This window comes from Mustela putorius, unplaced genomic scaffold (assembly GCF_011764305.1).
Source record: "Mustela putorius furo isolate JIRA1106 unplaced genomic scaffold, ASM1176430v1.1 tig00000196_pilon_pilon_pilon, whole genome shotgun sequence".
Taxonomy (NCBI): Eukaryota; Metazoa; Chordata; class Mammalia; order Carnivora; family Mustelidae; genus Mustela; species Mustela putorius.
The window spans coordinates 8,667,141-8,685,201 of NW_025421310.1; the positions used below are offsets into that span (position 1 = coordinate 8,667,141).

Consider the following 18,061-nt stretch of genomic DNA (forward strand, 5'->3'; position numbering starts at 1 on the left):
CAGGCATGAGCCCGTAAAGAGAGCTAGTAAAGAAAGATGGGGTCCAAGAATTGGTCTTAGACCAATTCCTGCTGGTATCTTTGTGGCTCCGGTGGATTTAACGGAAGCCGCGGGGACAACTCATCCGTATTCAATCCCATGAAAAGGAATCCTGATTGTTAAGGTAATTAGCGCCTTTAGTTCTGAAACCGATCGCTTTCAGCCTCCCTTACAGGAATTTGTAGGATTACTAGAGGTGTGCCTGAAATACCTTCAGGGTTATAACTAGGACTGGGATAAATATATCTGTAGGAATCCTGTAATCTTAAAAATTGCTTGAAAAAATGCTTATGTCCCAATGACAGCTGCTAGAAGAGAAAGATTTTCTCTGACCGTGACAGTAGAGACAGTTGTATCTCCACTGAAAACACTGAGGTCTGTTGATTATCTTGAGATTTTCTCTCTGGAAGCTACTGGGAGCAGCATTTAAGAAAAAGATAATTTTGTAATAATGGGTTTCAGAGAGCAGCTGTTAGGCTCAATGTATCCTGTGGTATTTTCTCTAATATCAACTGCAAATTCTATAAATCAACTTATAAAGCACACAATATTCCTGTATTATTATCATTTTCAATTTGCATATGTCATATTTTAACATATTTCCGAGAACTTACCACATGACTAATAGTTTATAATCAGTATGAACAGATAAATATGGTTTAAAATGACTAATACTTTAGTTTTTACCTTACATTATCTTATCCTATATTAGAATTCAATGTCCCATACTTCAGGGTAAGACATGAGATTATGATAGGTGCCCTATACTTTCGTCCCTGGCATAAAGGCAAATGCCCAAATTGTCTTTTTCTTTCTGTTTCCATCCTAGTGTTGAGCACTTCTTGCATTCATTACTTTCAGCTTGTCACGGGACAGGTTCCTATATAATATAAAACTGCAGTCAGAGCATCTACATTTTCTTAAATTTCTAAAGCTTCATTCATTTTGATATTGGCTTACAGAATAAACCTTTACACATCATGATGAGTTATTACAATGAAAATTATAAAGAAACATACTATCTAGCTACAATAAAATGGCAAAGCTAAAACCAAACCATATATCAGGATTATTCAAAGAACACAGCAGCTCTCTGAACTCAGCATAGCACAGAGGTTAGAGGCATTGTCTTTGCAAACAACTCAGCCAGACTCAAGTTCACACTTTGCCCTAAATAGGGTATACATGTAGACAAATCACCTATTCTGTCTCTCTGCATTCTCCTTGTCTTTAAAATGAAAGTAATAGTAGTGACAACTTGTAGTTTTGCTTAAAGAAGTGTGGGGTGTCTAGCTGTTTCATTCAGTTAAAGCGTCTGACTCTTGACATCACCTCAGGTCTCTACCTCAGGGTCATGAGTTCAAGCCCTGCATTGGGCTCCACATTGGATGTGGAGCTACTTTTTTAAAAAAAGAAAAAAGTGAGTTACTACATGTATGAACTTCACAGCAATGATTTGCACATTGTTAAGTGCTCTTTAAAGTGTACATATTTGGGACACCTGGGTGGCTCAGTTGGTTAAGCAGCTGCCTTCGGCTCAGGTCATGATCCCAGCGTCCTGGGATCGAGTCCCACATTGGGTTCCTTGCTCAGAAGGGAGCCTGCTTCTCCCTCTGCCTCTTCCTGCCGCTCTGTCTGCCTGGGCTCACTCTCTCTGACAAATAAATAAATAAAATCTTAAAAAAAAAAGTGTACATACTGAACTCTGGAAAGTCCCGTGAAATTAATATTTCTCTTGTTAAACTGTATTGATATATAACTGGTATACTAAAAATTGTACATATTTAATGTATATATTTTGATAAGTTTGGAAATCTGCATGCCTCTGGGATGGTATCACTACAATCAAGGTATCGGTCACTTCCAAAAAATTTCTTGTGTTCGTGTGTGTGTGTGGTCAGAACACTTAACATAAAATACATCCTCTTTTCATTATTTACAGTCTACAATACCATTCTTCTAACTTTAGTCTCTATATTGTACAACAGATCTCTACAACACACTCACCTTGTATAACTGAAACTTTACATACACTGAACAACAATCCCGCACTCCTGCTTCCTCCAGCACCTGGCAACCACTCTTCTATTCTCTGCTTCAATGAGTTTGACTTTCAGGTTCCTCATATAACTGAAACCATACAGTATTTTTCCTTCTGTGACTTGCTCCTCCATGTAGGAGTTCCTTCTTTTTGAAGCTTGAGTTCTGTTCCACTTGTATCCCTTTGTAGGTAAACCTACACTTTCCTTAGCCATTCCCAGTCAATGGCCATTTGAATTGTTTCCATATCTTGGCCATTGGGAATAATGCTATAATGAACATGCGCGTGCAGCTATCTCTTGGAGACCTTGATTTCAGTTCTTTTGGATATATACCAAGAAATGGGACTGCTGGATGAGGAGATAGTTCTATTCTAGTCTTTTGAGGAACCTCTATACTGTTTCCCATAGTCGCTTCAATATTCTACATTTCTACCAACAGTGTATACAGACTCCAATTTTCCCACATCTTCACCCACACTTATCTTTGGGGGTTTTCTGATACCAGTCATTCTAACATGTGAGATAGCATCTCATTGTGGCTTTGGTCTGCATTTCCCTGATGATTAGCAGAGTTGAGCCCCTTTTCATATACTTGCTGACCACTCATAAGTTCTTTGGAGCGATGTTTGTTCAAGAAATTTGCCCATTGGCTAACTGGGTTATTTCTTCCACTGAGTTGTTAAGAGATTCTTCATATTTTATTAACCCTGTATCAGATGAACACTCTGCAGATATATGCTCCCATTCCACAGACTTTGGTGATTATTTCCTTTGCTCTGCAGAAGTTTTTTGTTTTATATAGCACCACTCATCTTTTTGTTTCATTTTGTTTGCTTTCCTGCTGGTGTCAGATCCAGGAAATCATGGCCGAGACCAACGCCAAAAAGATTTTCCTCTATGTTTCCTTAAAGGGGTTTTACAGTTTCACAACTTATATTTAAGTCTTTAATACATTTTGAGTTGATTTTTTTGTATGCTGTAAGACTGGGGCCCAATTTCACCCTTTTACATGTGGATATCCAGTTCCCCAGCACCATTTCTAAGGCAAAACGAATAATAAGTGGATAATATTGGATTTTAGTTGACATGATGCTTGAAGCCCACACCTCATATTCCCATGCAGGATCCTCTGGTTCTGAAGACAAATCTCAGTGGCTGGAAACTGGCAGGATGGCCTCCAGGGATCTGGTCATAGGAGTGATCTTCTTAATCCAGACCATGGTTGGAATCCTGGGGAACTTCTGTCTTCTTTACCATTATCTCCTCCTTTACTTCACTAGGTGCAGGTTGAGGCCCACAGATTTGATTGCTAAACACCTGACTGTAGCCAACTCCTTATTCCTCCTCTGTAAAGGAGTCCCTCAGACAATGGCAGCTTTTGGGTGGAACAGTTTTCCAAGTGATTTTGGATGCAAACTTCTTTTCTATCTTCACAGAGTGAGCAGGGGTGTGTCCCTAGGCGGCACCTGCCTCTTGAGTGTCTTCCAGGCCATCACGATCAGCCCCAGGGACTCAAGTTGGACAAAACTTAAAAGGAAAGCTCTCAAGCATATTGACTTCTCCATATTCCTGTGCTGGGCCCTCTACATGCTGGCAAATATCCTTTTTCCTATCCATGTGATTGGCAAATGGAGCAACAGGAGCATCTCGGTGAGAAAGGATTTGGGATACTGTTCTGTGATACGTAGTAACAAAATCACACAATTGGTACAAGCAGCACTGTTATCATTCACTGATGTTTTATGTTTAGGACTCATGATCTGGGCCAGCAGCTCCATGGTTTTCATCCTGAACAGGCACAGGCAGCGGGTCCAACACATTCACAGGCTTAACAATGTCTCCCCCAGATCCTCTGCTGAGTCCAGAGCCACCCAGAGCATCCTTGTCCTGATGAGCACCTTTGTGTCCTTCTACTCCCTTTCCTCCATCTTCCAAGTCTGCATTATTCTCTTCGATGATCCAAGTTGGTTGCTGGTAAGCATCTCTGCCTTGATCAATGGATGTTTCCCAAGTGCCTGTCCCTTTATTCTCATGAACTGTATCTCCAGTGTGTTCAGGTTCTACTTAGCCTGGATGAGGAATGCAACACCCACTAAACCCATGACAAATATGTAAATTGTATGTTCTTGCATAGTGTATGCTTATCTATTCATTCAACCCCCAAACCTCCAAACTGCAAGCATTATGTAAAAATCAAGAGAGAGGTCAGCAAGCCAGAATGAGCTTCTTTCCCATAAGAAACAGTAAATAGTAATAATAAATGTAAATGAAATATTATGGAATTGTTATGAAAATACTTACATAACTGAAATTTTATTCACACTTCTAGTGAAGTAATTTGGAATTTGTGCAATTAAAAAGTTGTTCTTGAAACAATATAGAGATTGTGGGGAGGTCTTCAAGTGTGTAACTTTTAATTTGACAAATTAAATATATCCAGAAATTGACTAATCTTCGAATTTTTGGAAAAGATTCAAGAGAATTTAACATGTAAGATGGTATTCAAGAAAGTAAAGAAGAAAATGTTCTTGGGCGCCTGGGTGGCTCAGCTGGTTAAGCATCTGCCTTTTAGCTCAGATCATGAACCCAGGGTCCTGGGATCGAGGCGCACATTGAGCAGGGAGCCTGCTTCTTCCTCTGCTGCTCTCCCTACCTGTGCTCTCTTAAGCTTTCTGTCAAATAAATACAGGTAACACTTTACCACATTACAGATAGTGAAGGTAACTCAGGACAGAATATTCCCAATTCCTCCCTCCCAACCCTTATAATATTGCTATCATTTATTTTCTTATCCATCAGCTCTAATCAGCCAGTATGCTGTTCCTAGTTTGAGTTTGAAGTTATCTTTTTTTTATATTATGCTACATTAGTCACCATAGAGTACCTCATTAATTTTTTATGCAGTGTTCCATGATTCAGAGTTTGCATATAACACCCAGTGCTCCGTGCAGTCTGTGCTCTCCTTAACACCCATCACTGGGCTAACCCATCCCAAAACCCTCAGTTTGTTTCTCAGAGTCCATAGTCTCTCATGGTTCATTCTCCTTCTGATTCCCACCCTTCCCTTCATTTTTCCCTTCCTTCTCCTAATGTCCTCCATGCTATTCCTTATGTTCCACAAGTAAGTGAAACCATATGATAATTGACTTTCTCTACTTGACTTACTTCACTCAGCATAATCTCCTCCAGTCCCATCCATACTGAAGCAGAAGTTGGGTATTCATCCTTTCTGATGGCTGAGTAATATACCACTGTGTATATACACCACATCTTCTTTATCCATTCATTTGTTGAAGCGCATCTCGCTCTTTCCACAGTTTGGCGACTGTGGCCATTGCTGCTATGAACACTGGGGTGCCAATGGCCCTTCTTTTCACTACATCTGTATCTTTGGGGTAAATACCCAGTAGTGCAATTGCAGGGTCATAGGGAAGCTCTATGTTTAATTTTTTGAGGAAACTCCACACCGTTTTCCAAAGTGGCCGCACCAACTTGCATTCCCATCAACAGTGTAAGAGGGTTCCCCTTTCTCCACATCCTCTCCAACATTTATGTTTCTTGCCATGTCAATTTTGGCCATTCTAACTGGTGTAAGGTGGTATCTCAATGTGGTTTTTGATTTGACTCTCCCTGATGGCTAATGATGATGAACATTTTTTCATGTGTCTGAATAGTTATCTATTAAATCAGTTAAGAATAAGAAAAAAATAAATAAAAATAAATACAATCTTTTAAAAAAGAAAAGAAAATGTTCTCATGTGGTAATGAAGTAGCATGGGGTGAAGGTGGAGTGCAAATTTAGGTTCAGTTAGGAACATTCTGAACTAAGTTATAAAACTTGTAGGTCACATCCTTAAAGAGATAGTAGTATTTAAAATATGATTACATGGAGGAATATTAGCATATTTAAAACATTTAATGTAGAAATAGACAAAGGGACCTGGGTTGGGACAAAGGAGAACACAAAAACTTGTTTTCACTGAGAGATGAGTGGTGACAATTAAAAAAAAAGAAAACTCATCAAGTAACCAACTGCATAGGAGAAGATATTTGCAAATGACATAGCTAATAAGGGGTTAATAACCAAAATACATAAAGAACCCATACAACTCAACCACGAAAAAACCTGGTTTAAAAATGTGCAGAAGACCGGAAGAAATATTTTTCTTTTTTTCTTTTTTTTTTTTTTTTAATTTACAGACAGAGATCACAAGTAGGCAGAGAGACAGGCGGGGTTGGGGGGGCGCCAGGAAGCAGGCTCCCCACTGAGCAGAGAGCCCGATATGGAGCTCGATCCCAAGACCCTGAGATCATGACCTGAGCCGAAGGCAGAGGCTTTAACCCACTGAGCCACCCAGGCGCCCTCTGAATAGATATTTTTCTAAAAATGACATACAGATGGCAAACAGACACATGAAAAGACGTTCACCATCATTTACCATCAGGGAAATGCAAATCAAAACCACAATGAGATATCGCCTCGCACCATTCACAAGAGGTATCCATCTTCAGTGGTGGTCAGAGAAAAGTAAATTGCAAAATATCTCATTTGTTTTGTGACCATCAGCTTTTTAAGTTAAAAGCCTGATGGGACATTTGGGTGGCTCTGTTGGTTGTGTTTGACTCTTGATTTTGGCTGAGGTCTTGATCTCAGGGTCATGAGTTCTAGCCCCACACTAGATTCCATGCTGGGTGTGGAGCCTACTGGTAGATAGATAGATAAGTTTGCCGATATGGTCTCTTTCTGAGATTAGTAGAAACACACCATTTCATACACGCATGTAGGGAATATCAAAGATCAGTGACTTTTTGAGAGACAATTAGGGAGTCTTTATCAAATTTGAAAGATGCATATTCCTGCATATGATTCTACTAGCTAGAAGGCACTCGATCACGTGCTCAGAAATGCCCCCACAGCCGTTACTGGTGGACATGCAAATAACAGCACAAAAACGAAGAAGAATACGTATATGTCAGGAATCCCTTTGGTTAACCTGGAATTTGAAGATAATCCCCTTACAGGGGTGTCTGGGTGGCTCAGTCAGTTAAGAGTCTGCCTGTCGCTCAGGCCATGATCTCAGGGTCCTGGGATCGAGACCCACATCTGGCTTCCAGCTCCTCGGGGAGCCTGCTTCTCCCTTTCCCTCTGCCTGCCAGTACCCCCAATTGTGTTCTCCCTCTCTGTCAAAAAAAAAAAAAATCTTAAATAGGGACACAAGGAGAAAAGATCAAAAGGTCTCAAGATGATGATAATGATTCAGCAGTCCTTACCCGCTCGGATTGCGAATGCTGAGCAAATTCCAGGGGACTCATGCAGCTTCCAGGATGGCTGAGGAAGGATGAGGATAAAGGGAAGCTTCAGGGTCTTTATGTTGCTGGAGGAGCCCCTCTGAGCACTGGTGCTGACCTAATCAACATGACACAACCAACTTTGATCGAATCATCTCCCAAGATATAAAGGGATTATTTATTTCCTGTTTATTTTTCCTCTGCATTTTTATTTTACCTCGCTTCTGTGTATCTGATATCATCAACCATAATTTGATAGGTCTCATTTCCAAGCATGTAAGAAATTTTAACATATACAATTGTACTTTTAAAGCTATATATATATTACTTCCTGCAAGTGCAAGACATGTACACTCATCGATAGACTGTTTAATTCTGTATTGTGACTTTACTCTCAGTTGTTTCTGGAAAATCCTCTTTTTACACATCTACCTCTAGTTCATTCCGTTTCCCCACTGTTGGTCAGTTATTTACTTGTGTCGATGAACCGGACTTTCGGTTTTAGTCTCTGATCCTATTCATTGGGCACTTGTTGTCATTAATATTTTCCTCCTGCTGGTAATGCTGCCAGGGTCGCTAAACATGGAGATGCAGGGGGGCGCCTCAGTAGGTCAAGCATCTGCCTTTGGTTCAGGTCATGATCCCGGAGTCCTGGGATTGAGCCCCACGTTCAACTCCCTGCTCAAGGGGGAGTCTGCTTCTCCCTCTGCCCCTCACCCTGCCCTTGTGCTCTCCCTCATTCTCTCAAAATAAATAAATTATAAAATCTTAAAAAATGAAAAAAAAAACCTGTTTAAACATGAAGATGCATGAGCATGATGATGCAGAAATTTAGTTCCTCCCTTCCTGTTGGTAGCAACAGCAAAGATCATAGCAAATGAGAACACAGCCCAAGTATGTTCAGGGCAGCATGCTGTGTTGTGAGAGCCTGCGAGTCTTTTTAAAAAGATTTTATTTAAGTAGTTGAGAGGGAGGGAGGAAGAGAGAGAAAGATAGAGAGAAAGTACACACAAGGGGGGTGAGGGGCAGAGGGAGATGCAGACTCCCCACTGAGCAAGGAGCCAGACTCCTGGGACTCCAGGATCATGACCTGTGCCAAAGGCAGATGCTTAACCAACTAAGCCATTCAGGTGCCCTTTTTATTATCTTTTATATACTTGAGTAATTATTTACTAGAGATGAATCTTATGGCTCACATCCTGTTTATTAGAGAAATACAGAATTCCAGGATTTCATCAAAGTATTCCAGCTCCATTTCCCACCCAATCCTGATCCCAAAGGAAAAGTTTGGAGTGGATGGTACGAGACTGCCAAAACGGGGCACCTGGGTGGCTCAGTGGGTTAAAGCCTCTGCCTTCTGCTCGGGTCCTGATTCCAGGGTCCTGGGATTGAGCCTCATATCAGGCTCTCTGCTCAGCAAGGAGCCTGCTTCCTCCTGTCTCTCTCTGCCTGCTGCTCTGCCTATTTGTGATCTCTGTCTGTCAGAAAAAAATAATAATAATAAAATCTTTAAAAATTAAAAAAAAAAAGGACTGCCAAAACGCCGACATATCTTGAAGTGATCTTAAGGGTAGAGATTCACTTTATTTTCTTTAATTGTGTGAATTCTTGAAATGTCCGTATTGAATAAATCAATATTGGGAAACTATCTTCACCATCAATTATTTTTGGTTCATTGCTGGCTTCATGTTTACACAAAGATGTATTTGTCAGATACTCATAGGTAAGACTGACTTGTAAATTTTCCTACAGAGTCATCCAGTCCTTACAGATCCAGGGCCGAGTTCCTGCTCTCTTTCGCCAAGAACGGGAACGCGGGAGAGAGATAACTCCATTTCAGTAATGGGTCTGGTAGACATTTTCTCGTTTTAAGGTCTGATTTTCCTGTGACTTATACAGAATAAAATTATAGTGACAAGAATACTGAAAACGTGTTTTTCATTGCATGGAAGACACCCCTTCGATGAAGCTACGTCATCCCTGTACCCTTCCTGGGCAGCGCTCGCTTCTCATTTCACCGTGTTAAAAGCAACAGATCTAGCAGGGTCTTCAACGGCTGTGGGTGGGAGCTGGGCCAGGAGTAAGATAGGGAGGCGTCCCCTGTCTTCCAGTCCCTCTTCCCCTGGCTTTGCTGTCCTGCTTTCTAACACCACGACAGGGCCCTGCAGAAGTCTCCCCTGACTGTGCCGGGCTCCGCTCGAAGGCACAGCCACCCACACCCCTTCTTCGAGATCAGCGCGAGTTCTGAGCAGCGCCAGGAAGGTGGCCTTTTTCCAGCCAATAGGAGCGAGCCCCGCCCCGCGGAGGGGCCTATAAAAGGCAGGTCCTAGAGGAGGGTCCACACTCCACAGTCCGAGCGTCGCGGAGAGAGGATCCTCCTTGTGGGCATCGAGATGGGCTCAGAAACTGGAGGCTCAGACCCACGCAGCCCCTCCACGCGACACCCCGCGGACCAGCCGCCCTGCCATCAGAATTCCTGTAAAGCAAAGGGCTCAGGTGTAGCGGAGAAACCACTCGAAGGGAAAGAGGAGACATTCTCTTCCCCGTCAAGAGAGAGCCGCACCCAGAGGCAAGGTAGTGATCCCGGCAGTTCGCGCAGGGAGGCTGGAAGGAGGGTTTTTTCTTGAGATAGGTGATGGGAAATGTCACCCAGCCCTCGGGAGGTTGAGAAACATGGCAGTGATCCCCGGAACCACACTGCTGTGGTCCGCCTGGGACACTGAACAACCTCCGTCGAGAAGACCGTCCACAAAGCCGGAGCAGGGCGGGACTGCGGAGTTGTGCGGGCTTCGGGGGAGGCCACTCACCTAAACTCCTTTTTCCGCTAGGGTCAGAGCCACAGACTGATGAGGAGCATGCCCAGGAAGCTGAGCTCAAAAGAGTCGGCGGTATCTCTGGACCAGGTAGGAGCTGACTTTCCTGGGGAGGAGGGACAGGAGGTGGGGTAGCTCAGTCTCCCGGTCAGGGGACTGGGAGTTCTGCGGCCCCCTTGCAGATCCCGGACTCGAGGAACAGCTGGGAACTAGTTCTGGTTGCTAGCTTTGGTCCTGTGTGTCCAGGATGGCCCGGGGGTGAGGTGTCCTGCCGGAGCAGTCACAAGACTTTCTGTCCCCAGAATCGGAAGGCTGCTGCAGTCAGGAGGGCTCCAGGAAGAGGAAAATCGGTTCCAGCGACGGCACCTGTGCCGGAACAGGTGGGCTCTAGCTCTGGGCCCGGAGGGGTGCCGACAGAAAAGCGGGTCACACGTGCAGGGCGTGGGCACAGAAGGGGCTGTTGAGTTGCCCAAGCGAGTTAGCAGACTCTGCAATCCAGGGGACATCTGGGGACCCTGGATGGGCACGGCGTCGCCTCATCCCACCAAGGGAAGGGGCGGAACTGAGTAGGAGACAGGGGGAGTTCCCCCGAGGGAATGGCTGGGGGGGGGGGTGTCCCTGGGTGGTCTGGCTGGTAGTTCACCGCGTGCTTCCTCTGCAGGGGTCTCTCTCGCAGACAAGCGCAGTGTCACTCAGGGAAGGAGGACACGGAGGACGCCCGACGGGGATCGCGGCGGCGAGAGCGAGGAGACCGCGGGTGCCGGCCCCAGGAGACAAGGGGCGCGGGGCGCGGGGCGCAGCGGGCGCCGCAGATACAGGTCCCCGGGAAACCGGCCGCCTCCCCTGCGCAAGAAGCTGGTGACCGCCGTGCGCGCCCTGTCTGAGGCCATCCATCAGGACATCGCCCAGGCGTGCGAGCAGCGGGAGCACTCCCCGCTGACCTGGGAGCAGCCCTCGGGGCTCGGGGAGCTCTGGGGGCCCCTGTGCGCGGCCTTGCAGACTGTCTACACCATGGCCCACCAGGCGGCCTACGTCTTCCCTGCAGAGAGCTGGCTCATGCCGGGCCCGCAGCCGAGCCCCGGAGGACTCCCGCGGGGGGCGGAGGACAAGCCTGGGGCGGCAGAGCGTGTTTGAGACACAGTGTGTCCCTGAAGGATAGAACCTGGGGTGGTCCACGGAAAGGTCCTCGAAACATGGACTCGGAATGGGGAGATAGAGGCTTAAATGTCATGTTAGGCATTTTCGTGTATTTCGAGTATCTTGGGACAGCCCAGCGTTATTTTATAATGAGAACATATACCAGGGTGTAATCCATATGTATTGTGTATTTTAACGTGTAGTGAAGGAAGCATACTTATAGCCTCCCCTTTGATCCTGGACTGAGGCCACAGGCCTAGGGTACCATTCCCTGGGGAGAGATGGCTGTATTGTTCAGTTTGATGAAATCATGGTGAAGTCACCAGGTCATTTCTGTTCCCTTTTCAGTTATTTTATATAAAACCCGAGTCAAGCTATACTAATGTTATTGACTGTATGTATTTATTCTTACAGCCGGCTCATATTATACACCTAATTTTGTTTTCTTCTATTTTATAGATTTCAAGTTGTCCTATTTATGAGAGGATATTAAAATTAATTTAGTCATTTTTAATATATTTTATTTTATATAGTTTCCTATTTGTATTTTATACTGGGACCATGCAGTCTTTAATCATATAATGTATATAACTTTATGTAAGAAAAATAAACATTTTTGGTTATTATCTTATCTTGGTTCATAATTTCCATATCACATGTAATGAAATAAAAATTAATCTCATGTATTCTCCTTATCCAGATGGAGTTTGTTTTATGGAGGGGTGGGTTAGAAGACTGCTTTCTTTTCACCTCTACTTCATTTCCACCTTGGCTTTCCTCCACCTAGCAGCTCTTTTTTTTTGGGAGGGGATAGTTAATTATCCCAATGAATGGGGCAATTCAATGATAATATATTACAAATCAGTTTGAACCCATGGCATGGCTTCAAATTATACAAAACAAATGCCTGCATATGTGAAAAAAAAATCACAATTGCAAGTTATATTTGGGGGTTGGGGATGCAATTACAAAAGAGTCAAAAAACCAAAAATTTTAAATACTAATACAACAAAATAAAATAAATAAAATATCTGGGAATATAATCCAATAAAATATATAAAATGTATATGAGAAACCATATAAAATTTCTGAAAGATATGAAAGTCGACATCAACAAATGTAAAAATCACATCACTGTTCTTTGGTAGGAAAATTCCATATTATCAAACATCAGTCTCTAAGCTATATAAATTCAATCTGGTCCTGATACAGATACCATCAGTTACTCATTGGAGCTAGGCATGTTGTTGCAAAAATAATCCTACAGATGAAAATACAAAGAAGGACAGGAAAGAAAAGTCTGAAAAAGGAAAAAAATGAGGATAAAGTTTTAGTTAAGCAAGATAAATAGGCTTCAGAGATTTGTATAAAATTGTATATATGGTCACCAACGTGCTGTGCACTTAAAAATCCTTTAAGAGGGTAGATCTCATGTTCAGTGTTCTGAAAAACAAAGAAAAAAGAAAAAACTAAGGCTAGCTAGCTCTGTGAAACATGTTATTTCTTGAATAAGACCGATCAGTAGAGATAAAAATTCAAAAATAGACCAAAGTATTTGCGAAAGTTAATAAGCAAGAAAATATTGGGGATGGCATCATTCCTACTTGGGGTTTGAGAACTTGATTATTACCACCACATAGGTAAGAAATTGATTCACTGGGGTGCCTGAGTGGCTCAGTCCCTAAACATCTGCCTTTGGCTCAGGTCATGATCCCAGGGTTCTGGGATCGAGCCCTGCATCCGGCTCCCTGCTCAGTGGGAAGCCTGCTTCTCCCTCTCTCACTCCCCCTGCTTGTGTTCCCTCTCTCCGTCAAATAAATAAATAAATAAATAAAAATCTTAAAAAAAATGATTTACTCTTCACATCCTATAACAAGGCAAAAGTCCAATGAAAAAATACAACCGCATGACCAAAAAGAACCTCTTTTCAATACAGACTCTGCCTAACAAATTGAAATAGAAAATACACACTGACGCCCTCCTGCTGCCAGGACAGGGGGCTCCGCGTGAAGGTCAAGGCATCCCGTATGAGAGGGAGGCAGCCAGATCCCAAGACAGAAGTCCGTGCTTCAGTGAGCTCCCCTCCCCGCTGAACTGCAAAAATCATTTCACCTGTAGCAGCGGAGAGAGGTCAGACTTGGGGAACTGAGAATTTGGTTGGAAAACTATTTTTTTTCCCCAGTTGCTACTTGCCAAAAAAGAATTACAAATTCCAAGTTAGCATCACTTAAGTGTTTGGGAGGGACTTTCTCTTTTCCATAAGCCCTGGAGGTAGACAGTGTTCAGGGGAAGGGCAGGAAATGCTGACCTGTGCAGAAGGACTGTCAGTGAAACACCCGAATTTCACTGGTTTCTCTGCTCTGCTGAGGAATTCTACCCAAAATAGAGTTCCTTCTAATATTCAGACCACTGGGATGCCCTATCATTTAAGTTATAAGCATAGAAATGAAATCAGACAAAGTGCCGGAAAAAGATTTGCAGAGTTATAATCAAAGAGAACATGCGATGATAATTTATATCAGGAATCACTGGACTTATTTGCACAAGTCAGTGCCAATTTATGTGAAAGTGCAGATGATATGGAAATTTGTTAGGAAAATATGCTTTACCAATATTGATCTCCCTAGTGGTAACAGAAAGTCTAAACAGAGCAGTATCTACCAAAGGGGAGAAGTTTATGAGAACCTCACAAATGAAAGCACCAGGATCAGATGGCCATTTATTTTTTTAATTTTTTAAAGACTTTTTTTTTTAAGATTTTATTTATTTATTTGACAGAGAGAGATCACAAGTAGGCAGAGAGGCAGGCAGAGAGAGAGAGAGGAGGAAGCAGGCTCCCTGCTGAGCAGAGAGCCCGATGTGGGCCTCGATCCCAGGACCCTGGTATCATGACCTGAGCCGAAGGCAGCGGCTTAACCCACTGAGCCACCCAGGCGCCCCAATTTTTTAAAGACTTTTAAAAAATTTATTTATTTGACAGACAGAGATCACAAGTAGGCAGACAGGCAGGCAGAGAGAGAGAGAGAGAGGAGGAAGCAGGCTCCCCGTGGAGCAGAGAGCCCAATGTGGGGCTCGATCCCAGGACCCTGGTATCATGACCTGAGCCGAAGGCAGAGGCTTTAACCCACTGAGCCACCCAGGCGCCCCCAGATGGCCATTTATTTTTAAGATTTTATTTATTTATTCATGAGAGAGAGAGGCAGAGGGAGAAGCAGACAGAGCAGAGAGCCCGACAGGAGACTTGATCCCAGGACCCTGGGATCATGACCTGAGCGTAAGGCAAATGTTTACCGGACTAAGCCACCCAGGGGCCCCAGGATCTGATGGTTAAAAGGGCAGATCCTGTCATTCCTTTAACTTTCATACGACCCAGTACCCATTTAAATAGCTTTGGGTGGTTACCACATCATTCCACAGCTGCATTTTTGCTGAGTTTTCGGTAATCAGCTCTGATTGCTTTTATAATCAATTAAGACACATGAATTCACATTAATCCTTTGTCTTTCCCACACACAAATACACAATTTGGTCCCTGCCCACTATCGAATACTCCCCGTATCCAAGTTAGAGATTAGAGCCATAGTGCTGGACACCCTTAGTTCCCAGACACACAAATACACAAACGTTACACACAGGTGCAAACTCCCACGCAAATGTACAACATACACGCAAATGCACAGTGGTATACCCCCACACACATACACACACTCACACTCCACAGGGAACTCACACTCATGCACAAATTCATCAAATGCAAGCACATAATCACATTTACACACCCTCGTCCCGATGCTCACGTTCCCAGTCCCATGTATACGATCTCATTCAAGGTCAGCATGCACGTGTGTGTCTCAATAATGTGGTCATGTGTGTAAGAATAAAGGCATCCCCTCACCTTGGATGCCTGAAGATGGGGGGAAAGGGGCACTTCCAACTTGTCCACTCCGTCCATCCCTGCAACAACCCACAAAAATGATACTTGCCACATGCAGTATTTTAAAGTTTTTTTTTTAATATTTTATTTATTTATTTGACAGAGAGATCACAAGTAGGCAGAGAGGCAGGCAGAGAGAAAGGAAGAGAAGCAGGCCCCCCCCCCCCGAGCAGAGAGCCCGATGTGGGGCCCGATCCCAGGACCCCGGGATCGTGACCTGAGCTGAAGGCAGAGGATTTAACCCACTGAGCCACCCAGGTGCCCCACCACATGCAGTATTTTAAAGTGCCGTGAGCATTGCCAGGGGCCAACTTGGCATGTCGCAGGGGCGTCGAAAGAGTGGGGTTCAAATGAGGACTAAGGGACCAGGGTCAGGTGGTGTGCAGACAGCATGGGAGTGTGGAGGGCACAAAACTCTTAAAGGCATGTTGTGTCATAACAAGCAATGAATGCAGATAGATACAGAAAAGCAAGGTGGGGGGAGGCTAAAATGAACCTGAGGTACTGGGTCAGAGTCAGGGACATGTGAACATATGTTTAGCTGTAGAGATGCAAGTAGACAGGTAGATAAAGAGAAAACTACACGTGCATGTGCCGACAAAGATTTCACAGGTCGGTCTGCTCAGAGGGCCTAACAGCAATGAAATGCCAGGAGCAAGGAGAAGGTCCAGCACTCACCAAGCACCCACAGTCTTGTATCTAACGCTGTTCTCTAACCAAAGGCTCCTTAGAGAGATGGCGGGAAGATACAAGAGGAGCCTGGAGCATCTTGCAGTGACAAAACGTAAGAGTAAGGAAGTGCTCAAAAAGCAAGAAAACTGGGGGCCGCCTGGGTGGTCAGCTGGTTCAGCGTGATTAAGGGTCTGCCTTCAGTTCAAGTCATGATCTCAGGGTCCTGGGATTGAGCCCCAAGTCAACTCCCTGCTCAATGAGGAGTCTGTTTCTCCCCATGCCTCTGCCCTCCCCCAACCTGTGTGCTTCAGCGCAAACTCTCTCTCACATAAATAAATTAAATAAAAAAAAAAAAAAAAACTGAAGACATATCAAAGGGACACAGTAGCCAAACCTGAAAGGGTTCTTGTTCGGCACCCTGTCAACAGTGCTCTGATACCAACAGGATGTCCTGCAATTCCACGTAATTCTGACATTCTCCGTTAGTACAGACCCCGCAAGTTAAAGGCGAGGTCCTTCCCAAGACTAATCCCTGTCCCAAGTCACTGCCTGCTAGGGAGGTATTCCCAGACTGGGGCATCTGGCGGCTGGCTACAAATGCAAGGGCTTCCCACACTCCCCCCAGGCTGGAGATTGGCTGGGAAGATTCACAGAACTCAGGAAAGTGCTGTACGTCTGGTGATCCTGGATAAAGTTAATTCGTGTATCGGCACCCATAAAACAGAGGCCCAACGCACATCACAGATACACCTAAGCCTGCCTGCCCCTACGTGGAACATGGGCAAGGAAACCTAACACACACCAATGACAATCCGCGGACTCCAGCTGACCCCACTGGGGGAAACAGCGCCTGCGGCTTCCCGAGGAAGTCCCTGACCTCCTCCTCAATCACACCTGGTGTCTGGACGGCCTCTTCCAAAACGTGCTCTCACCCCAAACCCTTCAGGAAGAGCGCCCCCTTGTGAGGAAGCTCTGTCCTCCCGAGATCAAAGGTGGTCTTCCTTTGAATAAATGGTTTTAGTTTTGTGATTGGACATCATTTGATTATAAAGGACAGCAATAAGGAGCCACAGGAAGGCATCCACAGAGCGAGATCTGGAAGGGTTGCCCACAGAGTAGCTTCTGCTCCCCACCAAGAAATTCCCTGGAGCTTCTCCAGAGGTTTAAATTAAGGTTTCATTAAGTAGGCATGGTTGATTAAATGAGGGTCGTCTGCCGCAACCCAAGCCCCAGTCAGCCTCCTTCCGCTCCCCAGAGGTTGGGCAGCTGAGTGTTTCAGTCCAACCATGCAGCTGGTCTTCCAAAGTTGTTCATTTCAGTCCTCCGTTCTAAAGCTATGTGGGGAACCAGGGGTTCCCCACCCCTACCCATAGTTGCCTCCTTAGTATAATACAGACGCTCCCACCACTCAGAAAATCTGAAAGGTTTTGGAGCTCTGAGCCCAAAACCTGAGACAAAGACCAGATGTACCTGCATATATGTGCATATACACATATGTATGTATTTTATTATACCATGGCTCTCAGTGACCAAAGCTGGAACAATTTAAGCAACAAAATACGTTACATACTATTGAATTATAGCACAAAGTATAAAAGACGTATAAAGGAATTGAAGAAACAAATAAAGGAGGGAGAAGTGACACAGCTTCCATACAGAAGAACGGCAAATAATATATGGGGTTACTTAGCCCTCCAGGAGGTGGAGCTTAACTCAACCCCCCCCCCCACCCTCAAGCACTTCTCCTCTCTCCCCCCACACTACTGTGGGCTACGGTTACAGTCTCCCAAAGAACAGACTCTGGAAAGGCATGCAGAGAAATTTTACATTGGAGAACCTGGTAAACATGCCTTAACTAACTGCTCAAGATTAACACCATGCAAGATGACTCATGTTAATTGCATGAACCTCTCAGGCCAGATACTGTGATGAGATGTGATACTCTTCTGAAAAACCCATAAACCCAATTTGCCCATGAGAAACACTTCAGACAAATTCAACTTTAGAGGCATTCTAAAACCTACAAGACCACTGCTCCTCAAACCCATCACAATCAACACAGAAGGTCTGAGAAAATGTCACAGAGCAGAAGAGCCTGGGGGAGACGGGATGACTACATGGTCCTGGACTGGATC

The 18,061-nt window shown here is 44.3% G+C and overlaps 2 protein-coding genes across 2 annotated transcripts; both read left to right on the forward strand.

Moving 5' to 3' along the window:
• The first annotated feature begins 3,206 nt into the window (after positions 1 to 3,206).
• Positions 3,207 to 4,196, forward strand: LOC101671133 (vomeronasal type-1 receptor 4-like). Its single transcript, XM_004779911.2, has one exon. It carries the CDS (start codon positions 3,252 to 3,254, stop codon positions 4,194 to 4,196), a length of 945 nt encoding a protein of 314 aa, XP_004779968.1. The 5' UTR covers positions 3,207 to 3,251.
• A 5,567-nt stretch (positions 4,197 to 9,763) lies between these two features.
• On the forward strand, positions 9,764 to 11,317 carry LOC101671430 (protein FRG2-like). The gene is made up of 4 exons (XM_013049644.1): positions 9,764 to 9,944; positions 10,199 to 10,273; positions 10,486 to 10,563; positions 10,845 to 11,317. The coding sequence occupies exons 1-4, from the start codon at positions 9,764 to 9,766 to the stop codon at positions 11,315 to 11,317; spliced, it is 807 nt and encodes a 268-aa protein (XP_012905098.1).
• The last annotated feature ends 6,744 nt before the right edge of the window (positions 11,318 to 18,061 follow it).

Excerpts from the sequence above, each read along its gene's own strand:
- LOC101671133 (XM_004779911.2), top strand. The coding sequence starts at position 3,252 with ATGGCCTCCAGGGATCTGGTCATAGGAGTGATCTTCTTAATCCAGACC.
- LOC101671430 (XM_013049644.1), top strand. The coding sequence starts at position 9,764 with ATGGGCTCAGAAACTGGAGGCTCAGACCCACGCAGCCCCTCCACGCGA. Across the intron at positions 9,945-10,198 it reads GAGCCGCACCCAGAGGCAAG|GGTCAGAGCCACAGACTGAT; the intron begins GTAGTGATCCCG and ends TTTTTCCGCTAG. Across the intron at positions 10,274-10,485 it reads CGGCGGTATCTCTGGACCAG|AATCGGAAGGCTGCTGCAGT; the intron begins GTAGGAGCTGAC and ends TTCTGTCCCCAG.